An 18,949-nucleotide genomic window follows, 5' to 3' on the forward strand; every position below is an offset into this window, starting at 1 on the left:
TGCCATTTTCGACGTCAGCTATCAATCACTTGTTAGCACTAAGCTAGGTCTCGTGTCTGAGCGAGTGAGCCCGTCTTCTAGAATACCCTGGAGCCATGGGAAAATCTGAAAGAATACGCCCATTGGCTACAAATCCAAATATGATTGGTTACTCAAATTGTCAATCCAAACGTACACTCTCATTCCATTTATTGGTCAGGGCAGTCTATCAAAGATATAGAATACCCTGGATGGAGGACATTCTCCCCAGAGACTCTGTAGAAAAATATCTGATTGGTTGCATTTTTTCCAACACAAAACTACTCAAATGCCCAGTGCATGGACAGAAAACAACAGAAACAAGTCGGCAAAACACTGTAATATTACAGATAAGCAACACAGGCGATTTTTTTTTATTTTATTTATTCATTTTATTTAAATTTTATTTTAATTATACAATTAATCAGATACATTTTTTATTTTTTTTTTTAGTGAGTGAGTGAATTAACAACATGCTGAAGTGCAATCTGAAGAAAGTCTGCTCTACCCAACAGCTGGGTGTAAGTGCGTTACACCCAGCTGACTGCCCTAAACATGCGTCACAGCTGACACGATGGGCCCTGCAATATTTTTGCTATTAGACCAATGCAAGGCTCTTGTACAACTGATGTGAATTGATTTTTTTTTAGGTTTACACAAGGCGAATAAGCAGCCAGCCCCATACCTGGTGCATGCGGCCAAAATCATCAATGGAGCTTTCAGATCATGGACTAAAAAACAGGTAGCTGCCACATCATGATGTGGGCCATGATGTGAACCATGATGTGAACCCAACTGAAGGTCATCATTCTTACATCTTCTATCTCTGTTTCTACTGCAGGCTCTTCTAGAACATGAGGATGAACTTCCAGAAAATATGAAACCAGCACAACTCATTAAAGACCTTGCCAAAGAGATCAGGATTTCAGAGGTAGGGCCTAGATCCTAAGTCAGGATGATTCATTCAAACAGAGCTTCCATCCAACTACCCACTGCTGTCATGCACTAATTTCCTCTGAACACAAGCTCCCCAGAGGCAGTTGGAGAGCTGAATCTGCTGTGTGTGTGTCACACCCTGGTTATGTTCTAGAATCCAGCTGGTTCTATTTCTGTGATGGCTTTCACTTTCATGCTAGAAACTCCAGTGGGCCATACTGCAAGAGCTCAATGTGTCGTACATAGGCAGCAGATGTATATAGCCAAAGACAACAGAGGTACACAGTGTTTGTTATACTGTAGGTGCAAGCTGTTACATGAGTTTCTTTTCCACAAAAACAAATGCAGTTCAACTTCATAGGTGTTAACAATTCAATTCAAACTAGGCCATTAGCTGGTCTTGCTATCATAGATTAATATTGGATTGATATTAAAGATGTATGTACACAGATGTTGAAATCCCCTTTGCTGTGCTTACAAAGTGTTCATGTTTGTTTGTTACAAATTAAGCTAGTCTTAATTTCAGTAATGGTATATAATCTGTGCTGTATTTGTAAGTAATAACACGTGTGAAAGGAGATGATCCCCATCTTTTGGAGCCAGCTCTGTGTACCTCCACTGTTTATGGTCTTGTGGTTTAATATGAGCATGTGGCCACTCTCTTACAGAATGCAACAAAAGCCATCAAGGCTGAGCCCAGTGCTAAGGTGCCAGCAGAGGAGCCCCCACCCCCTCCTCCAGAGCCAGAGGAACCTGTATCCCCTGTCCACATCCCCACACCCCCCAGAGAAAAGCCTGCCAGGAAGAAGACCCCCAAGCCCCCCAAACCCCCTAAACCCCCTAAGCCCCCAAAACTCCCAAAGACTCCCAAGCCTCCAAAGACCCCCAAAGTGAAAGATGGAGGGAAGAAGAAAGGGAAGAAAGCAAAAGAGAGTGGCGCCCCACCCAAAGCCTCCAGCCTGGCTGCTCTTGAGTCCCATGCAAAAGAGATCCTGACCAAGATGGACCAGCCCAAGAAAGGGAAGGTGAGTGATTATGACCAGAAATGAGTGCCCCACATTCACCACAGGAAAGAAATGGATGTCAGGATTGCAACATTTAGCGTTGTGCATTAGTGTAGATTAGCAAGACATCTGCTAATACTGTCACTTTCTAGGGGATGCTCTTACTTTATATCATAATGTTGCTGAAATGTTTATCCTTAAGTGGGTTGTGATGGAAGGCAATAGCACAATATGGCCACTTAGAAGAAATGCTTTCCACATTTAATAAAAATTAATTTAATGTAACGTGTTAAATATTTGCTGATATATTGTCTACAAGCATATTGTAAATGATGCCTGCCTACCTAAGTATCATATCAAATTTCACAATGTATACAAATCGATATATTCTCAATTTCAATGAACAGGCTGCAAAGAATGTTTTAAGCATGTCAGAGAAGGAGATAAGCAAGCAGAATGATGTTGAGAAGTTTGAAATCCGGGAACAGAACAAGAACAAAACTGAGGCAAAATGGAAATACAAGGTAAGATAAGGGACAAAGGCAAAAGGAACCTAGACACGTGATTTTGAACTAAACTTTTAGGTGTGTGGCCAGTGTAAATAATATAATGATTATTTCCTTTTGAAATAAGGACTGGATGGACTTTAAATGTAAATGAGTGTAATATTGAAGTGATTTACACATTTCAGATCAAAGCAATCAGCAAAAATAACTCTTTGGCTCACTTACAAGGTTGAGCTTAACTTCTGCCTGTAGCTCCTCAAAGCTGCAAGAGAAATGTTTCATGCCCAGAGTTTACCTAATGAAACTATGTCATATTAACGGCATTCTAGCTAAGTATTTACATATGTCTTCACGTGAAAAAAAAAAAAAGATTGTTGTGTCATTATCGCTGAATAACATGGAATGGCTTTTGTAGGAAAGCTTAATTTTGGAGAACGGAAGACATTAGAAGGATTTAGTTTCATGGAAAATTATATGCCAAACAGTTCTGGAATGTTTGTAGTGACTCCAAGTATCTCGATCCAAGCACTCCTTAGCAGATCCCCAAACGTTTGCAGATGGGGCGGAATCTCTGTCAAACATTCACTGAGGTCATCAGAGACCAGATCTTCACAGTCTTTCACTCTTGATCACAGTTAAAAATGGTAAAGGTTCACAGTGCGCATACGTAGTTTTGCAGCCCTGAGTAACGAAGGGTTGTTTTCTTCATTTCTTTGAATCTTCGTTTTTCATCTGGAAGTGAAGGAAATGTGTTAGCTGTACTATAATACACAAGCTGAGATAATCACAGTTTACATAGAGGTGTCCTCTGTGTATTAGGAAAACCTGCAAGGAAAAAACTGTGTGGCCACAAACTATAGGTTTTTCTGTTACTGTGTTCATCTGTGCTTATGGATAATCGTAACTGATATTTTCATGCGTCATGTACAGCTGCCAGACAGCAAATAGACTCCACTGGTCACGTAAAAAAGCTGCATTGTCCGCTGTGTACCCTTGAATAAAAGCAGCATTTAAACTGTTTGACTGTTTCAGCTTATGAGCCAGTGTCAAAGCAGATGAATATTTTCTTACTGTAAATTGTATGTTTTGATACTTCTTTTTATACAGAACAGTAAACCAGACTCATTGCTAAAAATGGAAGAAGAACACAAATTTGAGAAGACACCCCTATCAGGAAATAAAGACAACAAATTTGCCTTTTCATTTTCTAATAAAAAATTGCTAAGGTATGTATATGTATAATACACATATAATATACTAGATATGCAATGTACTAGAAAAGAAGTACACTTTATACTGGAGAAGTGATTATAGCCATGTTTGCAAGGAGGTGCACATATACATATGTGTGATGTGTGATAGTTCTTGTGGTATAATTGCAATGACTTATTTGAAGAATGTACCTGAATTTGAGAGACAGTGAGTTATCTGGCCCTCCTGGGAGGCAGGTTCATATGCGTCCTTATTTCATTGTGTTTCTCTCCAAGCTCAAAAGGCCTCAAACCCCAGACCAACTCAAGCGTGTTCGGATCATTACAAAACTTGAAAGAGGACAAAGCCAAACCAGTGAGAGACGAGTATGAGTATGTCTCGGACGAGGGAGAGCTGAAGATCGACGAGTTCCCGATCAGAAGGAAAAAGAACACTGCAAAACGAGACTTGTCCTGTGAGTCTGAGATAAGATATTTGCTAATTCATGGCCTGTTTATTTTAGCCACAAAGGCTGAAAAGGCTCCTTCCACTCATGGCCAGTTATAGGTGAGGTAAGGATTCAAGGTGTGTAGCTTAAGGTAAACATTGAACATGTCCAGGCAGAGAGTGACTTCCTTCGCTGCATGAGAGAAGGAGGGAGCATGTTTTGTTGTATTCATTTTGGGATTCTCTCTGTGTGCTTACCTGCGGGCTACAAGTGAACCTTAACTAATGTTTCAGACTAAACGATAACTGAGGGTATTAAAGTCTGTAATGTTCTACTGTTTTCCATTTAGCTAGCTAATTAGCTGGTTTTAAGTGACCAGGTTTTTTGCTAGCTAGCCATTGCATTGGTTGCTCACTGTTTACCACCATGAGATGGGGGAACAAGCATCAGTGAACACTCATTCAGCTTTCCCACTTCTCTGGGAATTTTCATCAGGTAAATTATAGCTTTTTACACAGTGGTTTTTACCACATTTTTTAAAATTTTCCTCACGTCTTCTTCCGGTTTTTCAGGTGGGAATTTCAGCCATTCCTCACCTCAGACTTTGAAAGAGACTTGATTCCACCGTCAGTTTATGTTGAGAAATAAGACAGTAAAGAAATAAGGCACTAAATGAGTACAATGATAAGCAAATGCAAACAACAATTGAGGCCGACTCTAATGCGAGCCTTGTTTAGAAGCGTGTTGGAAAATAGCTAGAGCCGGCATTTCTGCTTTTTAAATGAGTGCATAGCTAGTTTTTATGTTATGGAAGTCTTGCCAAAGTGCATGTAGCAGTTTCTGATTAGTGAAGAAAATACCAGTTATAGTTCAGACATTGGTAAGGTCCAAGAGGGTGCCACACGGATTACAGATTGTACGGACAATGTCTTTTCAGGGATTTTGGAAACATATTTTGGAAGACTTCACCCTCAGTTACAGTAGGCAAAGGTCACCTCCTATTTTACGTAATGTTCTTGCAGACTTAGCATGTCAGTTGGTGTCATTTTAAAATTATGCATTTACTTTTTCCTTTAGTTTTATCAAACATTAAAGAACCTGTTCAACCGTCTAAAAAACCAAAGCTTCAACCTGCAGTTCCCAAGGTAAGTGTACTGTAAATTACTTTACTGTAAAAATACTGCGTATAACATTGGCTCATAAGCGCTATCACCAAATGGCATCTTGTATCATCAGATAAAAGGCAAATGCACAAATTAATGAGTCTCATTATTAGACCTCGCTATTTGCATTTCTGTTCTTGAAAGTTCAGTTAACTGACAAATGATTGATTCTAGGAAACAAGCACAAAAACAGATTCACTCCTCCATACTGTTGTTAATGGATACCTTATGGATGTGTTTAAAAATCAGCCCAAAGCGTCCAGATTGTCAGTGTAGATCATTTATACCAGCATGCGGGTCTGAGGCCAGGACTCTGATGTGCCGAGAGCATTGCTACAATCCCCCATGCAATGTACAGACTTAAAACAACATACAGTGTGAATCAAAGAGAGAAAATTTCAGAGCTGAGCCAAGGACCACCACAAACTGATTACGGAAATACTTGTGGTGTAAATGAAGTTACTGTGAAAAGCAGGTTTATTCCAGTTGCTCGGAGGATCTCTAACTGAAACGTTACTAAAGGCTTTAGAAAAATAAATGATACATATGACATTAAAGTAATATCATCGTGGTTTACTTTATGAAAAAGATTGGAACTGTAAAGCAATTATCTTTATTGTTCTATTTGTAGAAATTTGTTTGTGACACATTTGGAAGATTGTCAGTATCACCCATCATCAGTTCTCCCTGTATATAACTGTATTGTTGTCTACATGGGCTTCAGCTGTACTACCCTATAACATCCTTGTGCCAAAAGGTTGAAGCTAAGTGGGGTTGAGCTTAGATAGTTCTGGAATTGGAGACATCACGGGGAGTCCAAGTTGTTGCTGGAAGTATTGTTTGTGGGCCAGTAGGGAGCACTCTTCCCTCTGGGCCAAGGCATAAAAACTGAAGGGAGCACTGTGCTGTAGGAGGTGCTGTCCCACAGATGAAGCCACCTGATTCCCTGTGGTCAGTAAATCAAAATTACATCCCATGGCACCTATCGAAATATATTTTGGACAGGTTGCTCCAGATACTCATGCACACAGAAATGTCAAATGAAGTCTTAAATGAAGTCTTATTTAAAACATTTGAACAGAATTATTATTCTTAATACACTAAAAAGAACAAATGATCTGATGATAGCGTAATGAATTTCTCTGTGGCAGCATATGCCCAGAATCTTAATTGTACCTAGCGTTGTATGTATCAGTGTACGCTTATCAACAAGATGTACTGTACATTCAATTTACTAACCTTACCCTGCAAATGATCAACAGAAGGTTGATTCATCAGATGAAGACTCACTCCACATAGACACAGATGCCAAGCCAGAGGTCAAAGGTCGGAACTCAAAGGTCAAGAAGGAGAGTGGCAGTGCGGCAGGTATTCTGGACCTGTTACAGGCAAGCAAGCAAGTGGGCGGTATCGACTACAGTGCCAACAGGTAGGGTGATTAGGTGCTGGTGTCGTCTGTTTTCCAAATACAGCAAACGGTAAAAGCTATAAAAAAGCAAAGAGTAGCATATAAATCAGTTCGGGTCTGCTCAGAGCATAGCTCAGCTGAAGTGGCTAAGACAATCAATTAAGCAAAAACAAAAAAACATAGTAATAACATTTGCGATAGGCAGTGACAGACTTGCATGAATTCGCTGGCAAGTATGTATCTCTCAGAACAATTTACTAGAGCCTTAAAATTTTTGAGGGGGATGATATCTCCATTGGAGTGCATTCAGGGGTAAGTGGGTCAGTAAAGAGCTTCATACAAAGCCCCCTATTCAAATCTTAACTACCCTTCCACTGTTTTTCCAAATTTTTGTGACATATTCTGAGTTGAATTCATATATGAACTCATAACACACATTACCAGTCTCACTAAAATATACAAGCTTTTTGCTGCATGTAATAGGTAGAATACATGTAGATTTTATTGAATCTAGGAACATATACTTGTCCCAGCTATTCCGCAGTGCAATACTTTGCCTGTTTTTTATGGTGTTTGGTTTTGAATTGTATCGCTCATGAAAAAATGGGATGTGACAGATGCAAACCAGTTTTGCACCCAGATTAGAAACAAAAAGAGGATGCATTTTTTGTGTGCACTGTTCATTGACAGTCAACTGCTGGAAAAGTAATAATCTACACACATACTGTCAGCAGTTTACTTGTGAAGTCAGTGTTTGTTTGATCCTCATTCCTGACTTCTTCAAACTTCAGGTTGCTCCAGGCAATTCCTTTTCGTTTTGCCATTTGCTGTTTGGGTCAGTTTTTGATGGTCCATTTCCATTGCGCTGAAAGCTGCAAATGAGCTAAAAACAGAAGAGAACATCTCTAAAATATGTTAATTTCTCAATGATTGTTTTTAGTGCTTTTAAAACTGACAGATGACTGCACGATCGTGGAGAGGAAACAACTACACTCAATTATAACCACATTAAATGGCCACTTTTCTCTTTGTTTCAGCTCACTGGATAATGACTTAATAGGCTGTAATCTTGATTTTGTGGTTTCTCGTGCAGGTTTCTTAAAGTGAAAGGGAGATTTAACTATCCTTGGGGTATTACATTTAATAACACTTGATTTTCAGTGTTGATCAGTTGAACACATTTATTTAGTGTGGACCTTTTAAAATATTCCAACAGAGCTCTTCCTACAGCACATCATAAAGGAATTCCAAACAATATTAAACATTTAAAAAGAAGAGAATGCTGTGAGGATGTATCAAGGAGTCAAAATAAATAATTCCATGCCACAGTGACAATCGCATTTTGATTTGAAAGCCAGAAGCAACGGTTAGATTTTGTCAACGAAATAATATAAAAGAGAATCACTCAGTACTCTTAGTTACATGTTAGTTTGGGATGTTTTTCATCTAATACAGAGACAGTGGGAGATGGATCTGCAGTTTTACAAGTTGAACAAGTTTGAAAAGAAGTATGTGTAGTCTGACCGTTTGTCAAAACTCATATAAGAGAGCAATTCTCAATATATAGGGAACATGAGAGTGATGAAAGACATTGTTATATATCCAATTCATGAGAAACCCTTTTCGCGTAGTGACAGTGGTCAGACTATACATTCAGTGGGGTTGTATACAAACATACTGTTTACAATAACTCAGTGGCAAAAGCTTAACAAAACATGTCCAATAATGGAACTAAAAGCCTTCTAAGTGATGAGGAATTTGTGGTATATAGTTCATTTCCTTAACAGGTTGAACTTTAACCTATTTTTGGTAGGCTTTTGCAGGTAAGTTGCAGTCAGTCCACTAAATTTACACCTTTCAGCTGAAAGATAAATTTTCAGCCCTCTATGACCACTAGGACATGAGAAATGGAAGGAGACCGACTGTGTGGGGGACTGTTCTGACCCACACATTTTTGGTCTGGTATATCCATTAAGGAGCATCCACTCATGTTAAAAGGTCAGAGTAGTGCCTGCCAAGGTAATGGTCTTTACCTGGCCTCAGTTGTCTTCACCCCCACAGCCGCTTTGGCATTCAGTAATGTGTGTGTGTTGTGTATTTCTTATTGACGTACTTACAGTCAGCCACCTGCATCCCCCAGCACACAGGAGGCCATCCAGGGCATGTTGTCCATGGCTAACCTGCAGTCTTCAGACACCTGCCTGCAACAGTCCTGGAGCAACAGCCAGTCCAAGAACAACTCGCACTCCACACAGTCGGGCAAGAAGTCAGGTAGTGGAGGCGGTGGTGGAAACAACAAGCGACCGGCCAAGCGTCTCCCGAAGAAGAGCCGGAAGAGCGTCAGTGTGGACAGCGCTGACTTGTTTGACGATGACCAGGACCACCTGGATGCCTGTTTCAAGGACTCTGATTATGGTAGGGCTGCGGGGTGGAGAGGAAAGACCTGTTCAGGTCTGAATCTGACAGCTTATTATCTCAAGCCTCTTGTAAAGATATCATGTGCATTCATCAGATGTACTCAAACAGTTTTTCTGCATAGCGTGAAGTTCTAAAATCCTATTGATAGCTGTATTTGGAAATGAACATCTGAACCCTACAATACCTTTGTACAGTGCAGTATAGATGCCTTTTAATCATTTATAGCAACTATTTCTGGTTTTAGTTCACTTGGATGGGATATTCTCATGGAGGGCCAGATGACTGAGTTGTTGTTTACAAGTTGTAGGGTCTTTCCAAACCCCGCCCCTATAACAGACTTTAGTGTCTTTCCAACAGACTCTTTTCTTATAGTAACCATCAATTTACTCTTTGTGAGTCCTGTCCAAAAACAGCAAAACTGACCCTCAGCTTGTTAATATTTCATCAGCACAAGTGTAAGGTTGTTGTTTTAAATGCTTTTTGATCTGATGCACTAATTAGTCATTAGAGGCAAGAACATTTCGATTTTAAAATCGCACCAGGACAACGTTTTATCAAATCGTGCAAGCATTCAGTGCCTTGATTTTTTGTAAACAGGTCATTTTTAATCTTGATAATTTAATTATAGGAAAGAGCGTGCACTTAAACGGTTCTGTTCAAAGGAACCTGGAGCATGCAGTCAGGGTGGGTGTGTGGAGCAGCTGTCCTGCAGATGGGCTGTACAGTCCTGCTTAGCTGTAAAAACATCTACTATTTTAATCAGTGGAAACAAAAAACAACTGAATTGCATACTTTGTTCAAACACCAGGAACCCTAAGGCTAATGCTGCAGTTTGATAAAAATGAAATCAGTATTGCAGGAACGTGTGGATATTAAAACTATGTGAAGTCTTTGCACTGTTTATCCTGGTGGTGTGGTGTATCATTTTCCTGGGGGAAACTCAGGTTAGTACCCATTTAAGAGTTATGTGTGACACTGAACAGAGCCAAGAGCCACGAGCCACAGTTATTTTTTCACGCCATTCTTAACATTCTTAACAATTGTAAATGCAGTCTGGTAGGTCATTGTTTAGAGTGTTCGTTTGCAGTCTGTGTGTTCGGTTTTGCTATGTTAATGGTTTGGTGTGACAGGTCTCTTTGGTTGTAATCAAAAACACTGCATAACCAAAGCTGCTTTTGTCATAGTTTACCCATCTCTGGAGTCTGAGGAGGACAATCCCATTTTCAAATCCAGATCGAAGAAAAGGAAAAACTCTGACGACACTCCTTACAGCCCAACAGGTACCCGCAACACAAGAGACAGTGATTGTACCACGCAGCTGAATGAATGGATATCAACAAAATCGCTCTTAAATTAGTTTACTTACATGCGCATGTGTACAATGAGTTGCCCCTGGCATGAATGGCACCTTTACCATTAGCGGTGGCATATAAATAGAGCTTATTATCATTATTAATGTGATTGTTAAGTGCGTGGGTTGAACTGCTGTTCAGCTTTTCCCTCTGTCTCCCATCGCAGCACGAGTAGGCCCCTCGGTTCCACGTCAGGAGCGGCCAGCTCGAGAGGGAGCGAGAGTGGCTTCCATAGAGACGGGGCTAGCAGCCGCTGCAGCCAAGCTGTCCCATCAGGTCTGTGGCTGCAAGAAAAATATCTTAAAATCTCCAATGCATTTGCAGGTGTACGCCGGAGTATTGTTTGTTTTGTTTTGCCTGCAGTGTTTTACTGGCAGTGAAAAGTCGGGTCGGGGTGGGGTGGGAGCGACGTGATACATGGGATCGCCATGGGCCAGTTCTCATTGTTTTGAATTTTAGAATAGTCATGTAAGTTTATATTTATTGCAGTTGTACATCGGTAGGTAAGCTGAGAAATGCTAACACTTCTATAAAATGATATGGTCAGGTCAGGATTGGTCAAGGACAGAGGTGATTCTCGTTTTTGTTATACAGGAGCAGCAGAAGACGAAGAAGAAGAAGAAGAGCACCAAAAAGAAGACTTTGCAGGAGGAGCCCCGTAAAGTCTCTCAGGGCAGTAGCTCTCCAGAACCCAATATGGACTCACAAGACAGCAGCCTGGCAGACCACGAGTACACCGCGGGAACAGGCAAGACAGCGGGGGGCTCCCAGCCCATGGCGCCCGGGGTCTTCCTCACACAACGACGGCCCTCCACTTCATCTCAGAACAACCCCTCAGCAAAGGGAGAGCGCGGGGTCACAGCTGAGGCCAAAGGTGAGTGTGGGGTTCACAGATGAATCAACAACAACCAAAGTGGTGGAGAGAGCAGGTTTCGATACCTACTGTAAAGCATACGGACCTAATTTGTACCTCTGCACAGAGGTTGACAGCCAAAGATGGCAAATGAGCTTAGACAGCAGCTACTCCAGTTAACCTCTGTTTTTGGTGTAGGATTTGTGTATATATATTAAGATGATATTTTCCAGCATGGCAACCATGTGGTCTGTGTAAATTCTGGAACACTGTACTGTGCCTCTCACTGCAAACCATCATGTACATCCTCTATCTGTCTGTTGTTTGGATCCATTTCAATATATATATAGACGTGTTGCTGTTTCATTGTAAGGAATGAAACAAACCAGCATTCATTTTTTACTGTACTGATGTTATGTTACGCTGTGCAGTATATTTAAAGGAATTGAAAATATTTCAAAAATCAGCATGTTAGGCTTCAAGGAAAACACCCACACTGTGAGCCGGAAGACATTTTACATTCATGTTTTGATTTCCAGCATATGTCGAACTTTCTCAACAACACTGCGTGCCTCTCTTTCCCTGACAGCCAAACGGCTAAAGAAAGGCATGGCCACGGCCAAACAGAGACTGGGAAAGATTTTAAAGATCCATCGGAACGGAAAGCTCCTCCTGTAAATGAGACAGCGTGGGACGGGGACTCGCCGCGGGCCCCCCGGGCAGCCTGTGCCCTGACCCGATTACTCCTCTCTGATCATGGACAACAGCAGCAGCAAAGTAAAATACAAAGGGGAGTAAAACAGGTTACACCTTTATCAGTTTCTAAGAAGACCATAGTTCAAATAGGTTTTTGCCTCTACTTATACTTTATAACTTTCAGATATTAAAGTGTACAGAATACCTGCTATAAATATTTTTTAAGAAATACATGTGTCTCATTTTACTACAGCTGTCAGTCTATCAGGGGTCGCTAAAAACAAAATTAAAAAAAAGAACATTGCAGTCATTCCAAGTCCCAGAAAGTATCCCTTGCATGTACTTAGTCTCATGCATGTACATTTCTTTGAAGGGGGGGCCTATAAGTAAATTCTGGAATCCATTCCTCCAATACGGATTAGGCTTGTCATTGTCCAGCATTACATATTTAATGAGGGATGAGTACATATGGACCCTCAAGATGTTGAAGAGTGACAAAAATGCGGAATCCTTCCCCTTGGATATTCCTCACATGGTCCTGAAATTAACCCTTTAATTATAGTTTTACCTGGGTGAGACATTTGATTTACTTTCGTTTGCTAAGCACTATCATTGATAATATTTATTGACCTAGTATAATTTTTACATGTCGTAGATAGATTATAAAAAAAAAGCCAAAAGGCACTTACAAAGAAATCAACAAAGCACTATGATGAATTTTGATTTTGATGAGTTGTGCTAAACCGTTAAAGTTAAATGCACAATGTAATAGGCTGGTCACAGCAAGTACCTGTATACTGTATGTGTTTTGTTGTGAAGTCTCGCCAAACCATGTTGAAAGTGCAGCCTGTAGAACCTAATTCCTGAATCCAGGAACTTATGTATGCCACGAGCAACCAGCAAACATTGAACACCGTCTTCACAAACCGAACATATCAGTGTACAGTATTCTGTCACTCTTACTCATATCTTGAGGTCATTTATTAAATCCATGTTGACGGGCTACCATGTTTATATCTCTTTAAAACAAATTACAGATTGAAGGAGCCCAAGCAAAAGATCCTCAGCACGCAGTTTTCTAAAAAGAAGGCATTTCGGTGCTTTCTTGTGACCTACTCATTTTAAATTATATATGAAATCACACAGGACAGTCAAACACTGGTCCTTTACTGTGTATTTTTAAATAAACCCAAAAATGTGCCCGGCCCTGTATCAAATTAATGTTTTAAAGACTTTTTTAATGGAATCTCCAATTATGTATGTGCGTGCACGTGAATGTGAGTGCGTGTGTGCACACGTTGTGTGTGTATGCTTACTTTCACTGTTAAGTCACATATGGTCACGAGTTTCCCCCAAGAGGGACTGTTACAATGATAGATATTTTTTGTTTTATTTTTCAAAAATCAGTGTTATTATCAGAAAAGTGAAATTTCCTTTTACACAATAATCAACAGCTCACATAAGGAATATTTCTTATTGAAAACACTAAACGAATGGGACCTATATCTCTGACAAGCCTCATCATCCCAAGTCTTTTTTACACGGGGATACTTTCTTAATCACGTTTGTTTCACAGGCAGCACCAGATATTGTAGATTAAAATATGCATTTATATTACATTGCAGTACAGTATGTAGAATGTAGCTTGTATATAGCTTTTTAAATGACTACTTTTTGTATCAGTTTTCTTTTTATTAATACTTCATTATACGTTTTTACTAGTTTTTGCTAATTATAAACAAAAATATATAAATATATAGTCTTTCCTTTTTCATTGTATTAGATACACAGTAGAGCTGTTTTGTTATTTTAACTGTTACTTTCATTTTATTTTATTTTATTAGACTAAGGTGTTGCCTGGAAAACAAAAAAAAATAACATTCAATGTTGTATGGCCTTACACACACAAAGCTAACTGTATTGTATAAATTCAGTTGAGACAAGAGAGGAAGCACTAAGGAGTAACTAACAAACAGGCTTCCATTCCATGACCAGCCTCTTGTTCTTGTTCTCGTACCCTGATGGGATTCAGAATTATTTTACTAGCACCTTGTGAAGTGTTTTGTGTCAGTGATGTAATTTATTAATGTTTGTAGCCTTTTATATTTGTACATTTCTCAAGAGCTTTGTTTTTAAATATTTTATCAGCCTGTGAAATTCTTCCTGTAGGAATCTAGTATCAGTAACTATAAACAGAACCCTGTGGTCTCACTGAGACGCTAGAAGATCCATTTTTATTAGGACCGATATGATTTACTTTAAAAAAATCATTTTTTGTTTATTTTTGTTTGATTACTACAATTCTATCAGTTATTTCAGTTAACAGGTCATCAGTGTAATACATTACTACATGTCATTATTATTGTTATTATTATTATTATTATTATTATTATTATTATTATTCCTAAGCAGCTATATGGTATAACCATGCCATCACGCCTTTGATTTTATTTCAATAATACCATATATACATTTCTATCAAGGTTTACTGTGGTAATCTATTGCAGTGTTTTAGTTACCCATGGAAATCTTGTATCCACTTCTCAGAATTGAAATGCTCAGATCAAACTTTGTCAATGGAACTATTTCAGGTTTTATTTGTACAAAATGTGTTTTGCTCTGTTGTGGTTTATTTTTATATGTTCAACCCATTAAATACATGCACTGCACTGCGGCAGTGTAAGATCCATTTTGTAGCTGTCTTCCCTGCTTACAGAAAACTGTTACAGGATTCTGTCAGCCCCGCTGTATCTGTCTGTCCCAATGTAGACTAGTCTTTGAGCAGAGACGCAGTTTTCAGATCACCAACAGGGCTACCTAAAGTATATGGTTATTTATTCCTGTGTACTTTAAGGCACTGTAATGGTTTCAAAATTATATCTGAAAAAGTAATCCTGTTTGTCATTCCTGTGGTGTTAACACATCAGTTCTTTTGAACAGATTTTGGTAATTATTATTAAAGTGTAACTCTGCTGCCCCACTACTTACTGAAAAAATAGCTGCAGATACAGCTCTACCTTTTGGACCCTCTGTGTGTGATCCGGCAGTGATCTTCTTCCCAGTGTATGAGCAGATCACACAAACACATTTTCTTTTGTTAAATACACTGAAGGTCGTGTTTCAACAATTGGACTGTTTAAGGTTTGATTAAACTCTATGGCTGTGGACGGTTCAGGCTAAACACCAGTGAATCAATGCACTGAGCTCAGCCAAGCTATTAATTAAAGCCAAGCCAAGGTCAACACCATTAATACTGTATTAACATAGTAGGACTCTCAGTGGTGTAATTAAAATATGCATGGACCTTAAACAAATACACATGCACATATGACCACAAACCATTCAGGCGATATTATGCTCTTGTCCATGGACTCCCTGACAGTATTCGTACAGACATCTCCTGAGGTGTTTCTGTGCAAGAGTGCTGTTCCAGATGCCTTTGGAACGTAGTTACAGTTTCTGGTAAGTAAACACGCTGTTAAATATGACAGGCAGGGCTTTAAGGTTCAGAGGAAAAACAAGCCATGTTCACGGATCACACTGGAAATCCTCTCGGCATCATTATGTATGTCCTTGCATCATTATGATTTTCTTCTTACTCATTGACTGAGCAACATGTATCCATATCCTGGGGGCTGCCCACAATCCTAAAATGTCCAGGTGTTTTCATTAATATTTCAGGATTTCTGTCAGTTGGCATCGACATATTTTGACTTAATTTTCTCAGACATTTGCTAGCTTTGCAAGGTCTCATTTGGGGTTACAAAGAAGCCAGTTAAAATGGCTTTATTTGAATCTGCAGTGGTCCTAAAGGAGAATGGTTGCCATGTGTACACACAGTTAAATATTCAGGCATGCAAGAATTGCAGCATGTCACTCAGTTAAGGATTTTTACTGTTAGCAGCATTCATCCAGAAAGAATTAAAATGGAGATCGAGACTGCTAATTATTTCTCTGGAACTTCTCTCTACCTCCATGAAAAATACATGTTGTTATTCAAAAAAGCTATTAGTTACTACAGGCAACACAAGGTTTCTTGGATTTATTTCTTGGTACTTTCTGGAATTTCTGAAATAATGATAATTAAAACTGTTTAGGTGTCTGGATGAATACATGGCAGGATACTCCTAGTAGAGATGTGCTTAATGGGTGTGCTAGATGGTTATGGATGATGCTGTATGACGGCAGAGGAAGGCTAAACCACATCTCCATCTGACTGAAAACGCTGCTCAGCCCCGAGTTCCAAAAAACAGATAAGTAAGTCAGAAGTAATTATAGGAGGCAAGGTTGAGCCAAGGTGGTCATTTTTTAACCAATTGCCTTCCTTTGGTCTGTGACATTCCGTACAATCCCACATAAATCTTTGGAGCGTGACATTCATCTCAAATGAATTAAGAACAAAAAAAGCAAAAAAAAAAAAAAAAAAAAGTTTCAAGCAAAAAACTGAGTTCCATGTTTGTTATTGTTTGAAAACATGGCACACTGCCACTGTAACATGGAAATGCAATTTTTGCCATCAGCATCTGACAAGTATCCACAACAGCAGGAGAATGGCAGAGTTCAGCATGTTACAATAAACGAGCACAGGAACTTTCCCATATTTATAACTGTGTCGCTGTACGTCTCATTGCTAAATGCTTTAGAAAGTATATTAATGATGTTTATTGGAAATGACTGTCCTGAGAATAGCTGCACAATATTTAAGTACACATCTCTGCCAATATTTCAGACACAAGTTGTTTCTAACCTCAGTTTGTTTGCCTCTACAGAGCAGTGTTTAACAAACATTGTTTTTGTCGTTAGTTAATGTCAGAAATAATCTTCTAGTTTGGAGAAGTTAAGTCGTGTGGACTTGAAAGATATTTAGCCACTCTGAGGATTTGATTGCTTGTGGGAGTTTGGTCTTTGTAAAGCTTTCATAAGGGCTACCTCACATTCCGCTTGAAATATTTGGCATTTTAACTACTGGTTCATAAACTCTTCACCATTTGCCAAGCTGGTTAAGCGGAAAGCAGACTGGCATTTTAACCTAATTGTTAATCCAACTCACAGCTCCATACTATCTTAATAGGGTGACGGCCAGCTAAAAGCCAGTTTTCACTAAAATAAAAAGGCAACAAAAACATATTGTATACGTACATTAGAAAACTCTAAATTGCTTCATGAATAGAAAAAAAAATCTGTCCTTAAAACTAACACGATTTTTTTTCTCCACCACTTTTCATCTAGCTTTGTTACCACTAGCCTACAACCCACAACGCAAAATGTTATGCGAACAACAGCATTTGTAACATAAGTAACCACAGTAGATTTTGGACAGCATTTAATGTGCTATTTTGCCCGGGGGGAGGGGGCGAATATCAATAAATGCTGTAAAAAGTTCATTTTCAAACGGTCGTCTCTAGCAACAACGTTTTATACATAGCTACACAGAAAAATAAACCCGTTGAAATTCAATTGCTAAAGACAAGTCTTAAAATAGATGAATTGTGCTTCATTTGTTGTCGATGCCCCTACTGTTTTTGTTATTAATATTTTATGTTAATGCTATTTTTATGATCTGTTATTTTGATAAAAATCAACGCCTGTTGTATGTTTTCCAAGAGCCATGATGAGGTGAGACATCTTTAGAATTTTTTCCGATAAGTTAGGTCTAGAGACTTTGCCGTTGTGTCCATCGACATTTACGAAAATGATGCCAGAAGCAAATATGTATCATGCCATGATATAATGTTAAAATTGGCGCTCTTCCTTTCCTTTTTAATTTCATAGATAAGAGTTCAAACATCCAAATTGTATGCCCAAAATAATTCGAATTATTTAGGTATCAAAACAAAAATCTAAATGTATATAGTTGCAGAAGTACAGTAGAAATTAAATGAATAATAATATCAGTCATGGATGTAATGCTTCTTACAAAAAAAAAAAAAAAATTCAACTGAAAAAGCGCCTTTACAAGGAATCACCAGCAGGTGGGGAAATAGCGCGGAAAACATGTTCCGCCACAACACGGGAGATTCTCAAGTTGAGGGCCTACTCAGTGTTTCCGAGGATAAAGCCATTTAAGAATTATTGCGTTTTTTTCTGTCTCTGGTTAAGGGCATGATTTCACATTTGGGACGGCTGCAGTTGGTAATCGTAAAACAATGCTATAGCCTATTTCGTTGTTAGATAAATTGCAGCAATTTTAATGTGTTGTTAATGTTGAGATATATACACTATTTTCATACTGACATGCACTAGTATTCTGTAATAAACTAGAATGTAGTGTGAGTGATAATGACTGGGGCAACAGGCTGGTGAAAGCCACTGCAGTGTTTACAGGGTGGATAATGAATGTCTTGTCAGTCTGCAACACATCCATATACTGAGCTGTTCTTAGTTAATGCGGCCTGAATGTTATTATATTCTATGCAGGATAACAGTGGAAACTATTTTATTCCCTAAGGAATGGGACTACAAAAATGTACACAAGTGACTGCGTTCTGAGCTCTCTAGTGGATAAAAAATGATTCTGGCATCATGAAGCGGCGATTCTTGTCACTTGACAGGGTAGTTGCAACAATATCTCTTTGAACCAATGTCAAGTCACATTTTAGAGTTAAATCATAGTCATTGTGTGATTTAGGGGTGATCACAGATGTGAGTGGGTCACACGGTTCTCACTGCTATTGCATTAAAATCCCTCTTGTCTTATTAACAGATCCCTTGTGGTCAACCAAAACGTGCCACGAGAAAGAGGTCTTAATTACCCAGGAATGTCAGTGTAAGCTTTGCCTTTGTGTGGCCTTTGAGTGATGCAAGCATTACTGTAGCTAAAGTATTTTTTTCCAGTGGTATGTTGTCCAAAGCTTTTAGTCATTAAATTCTTTGGGTTCAAGGCTGTCACTTGCGATAATGCACTCTGATTCCACTGAGAACAGATTGTTAAGGATAGAATGTTGCTGCTCCCCTTA

At 39.1% G+C, this 18,949-nt stretch overlaps 1 protein-coding gene across 2 annotated transcripts in view; it reads left to right on the forward strand.

Moving 5' to 3' along the window:
• Positions 1–13,608, forward strand: part of phf2 (PHD finger protein 2) — a 34,790-nt gene extending 21,182 nt beyond the window's left edge. Inside the window, exons 10-22 of one of the 2 annotated variants that reach the window (XM_036530529.1) lie at positions 669–760; positions 860–949; positions 1,623–1,979; positions 2,366–2,482; positions 3,572–3,690; positions 3,952–4,130; positions 5,181–5,248; positions 6,529–6,695; positions 8,815–9,089; positions 10,277–10,372; positions 10,611–10,720; positions 11,039–11,318; positions 11,887–13,608. In XM_036530529.1, coding sequence (XP_036386422.1) covers positions 669–760; positions 860–949; positions 1,623–1,979; positions 2,366–2,482; positions 3,572–3,690; positions 3,952–4,130; positions 5,181–5,248; positions 6,529–6,695; positions 8,815–9,089; positions 10,277–10,372; positions 10,611–10,720; positions 11,039–11,318; positions 11,887–11,975 — 2,039 coding nt within the window. In that variant the 3' untranslated portion in view covers positions 11,976–13,608. Of the gene's footprint in view, positions 1–668; positions 761–859; positions 950–1,622; positions 1,980–2,365; positions 2,483–3,571; positions 3,691–3,951; positions 4,131–5,180; positions 5,249–6,528; positions 6,696–8,793; positions 9,090–10,276; positions 10,373–10,610; positions 10,721–11,038; positions 11,319–11,886 lie in introns of both variants that reach the window. The other variant, XM_036530528.1, reaches the window with a different exon arrangement.
• Positions 13,609–18,949: the final 5,341 nt, after the last annotated feature.

This window comes from Megalops cyprinoides, chromosome 6 (genome assembly GCF_013368585.1).
Source record: "Megalops cyprinoides isolate fMegCyp1 chromosome 6, fMegCyp1.pri, whole genome shotgun sequence".
NCBI classification, from domain to species: domain Eukaryota; kingdom Metazoa; phylum Chordata; class Actinopteri; order Elopiformes; family Megalopidae; genus Megalops; species Megalops cyprinoides.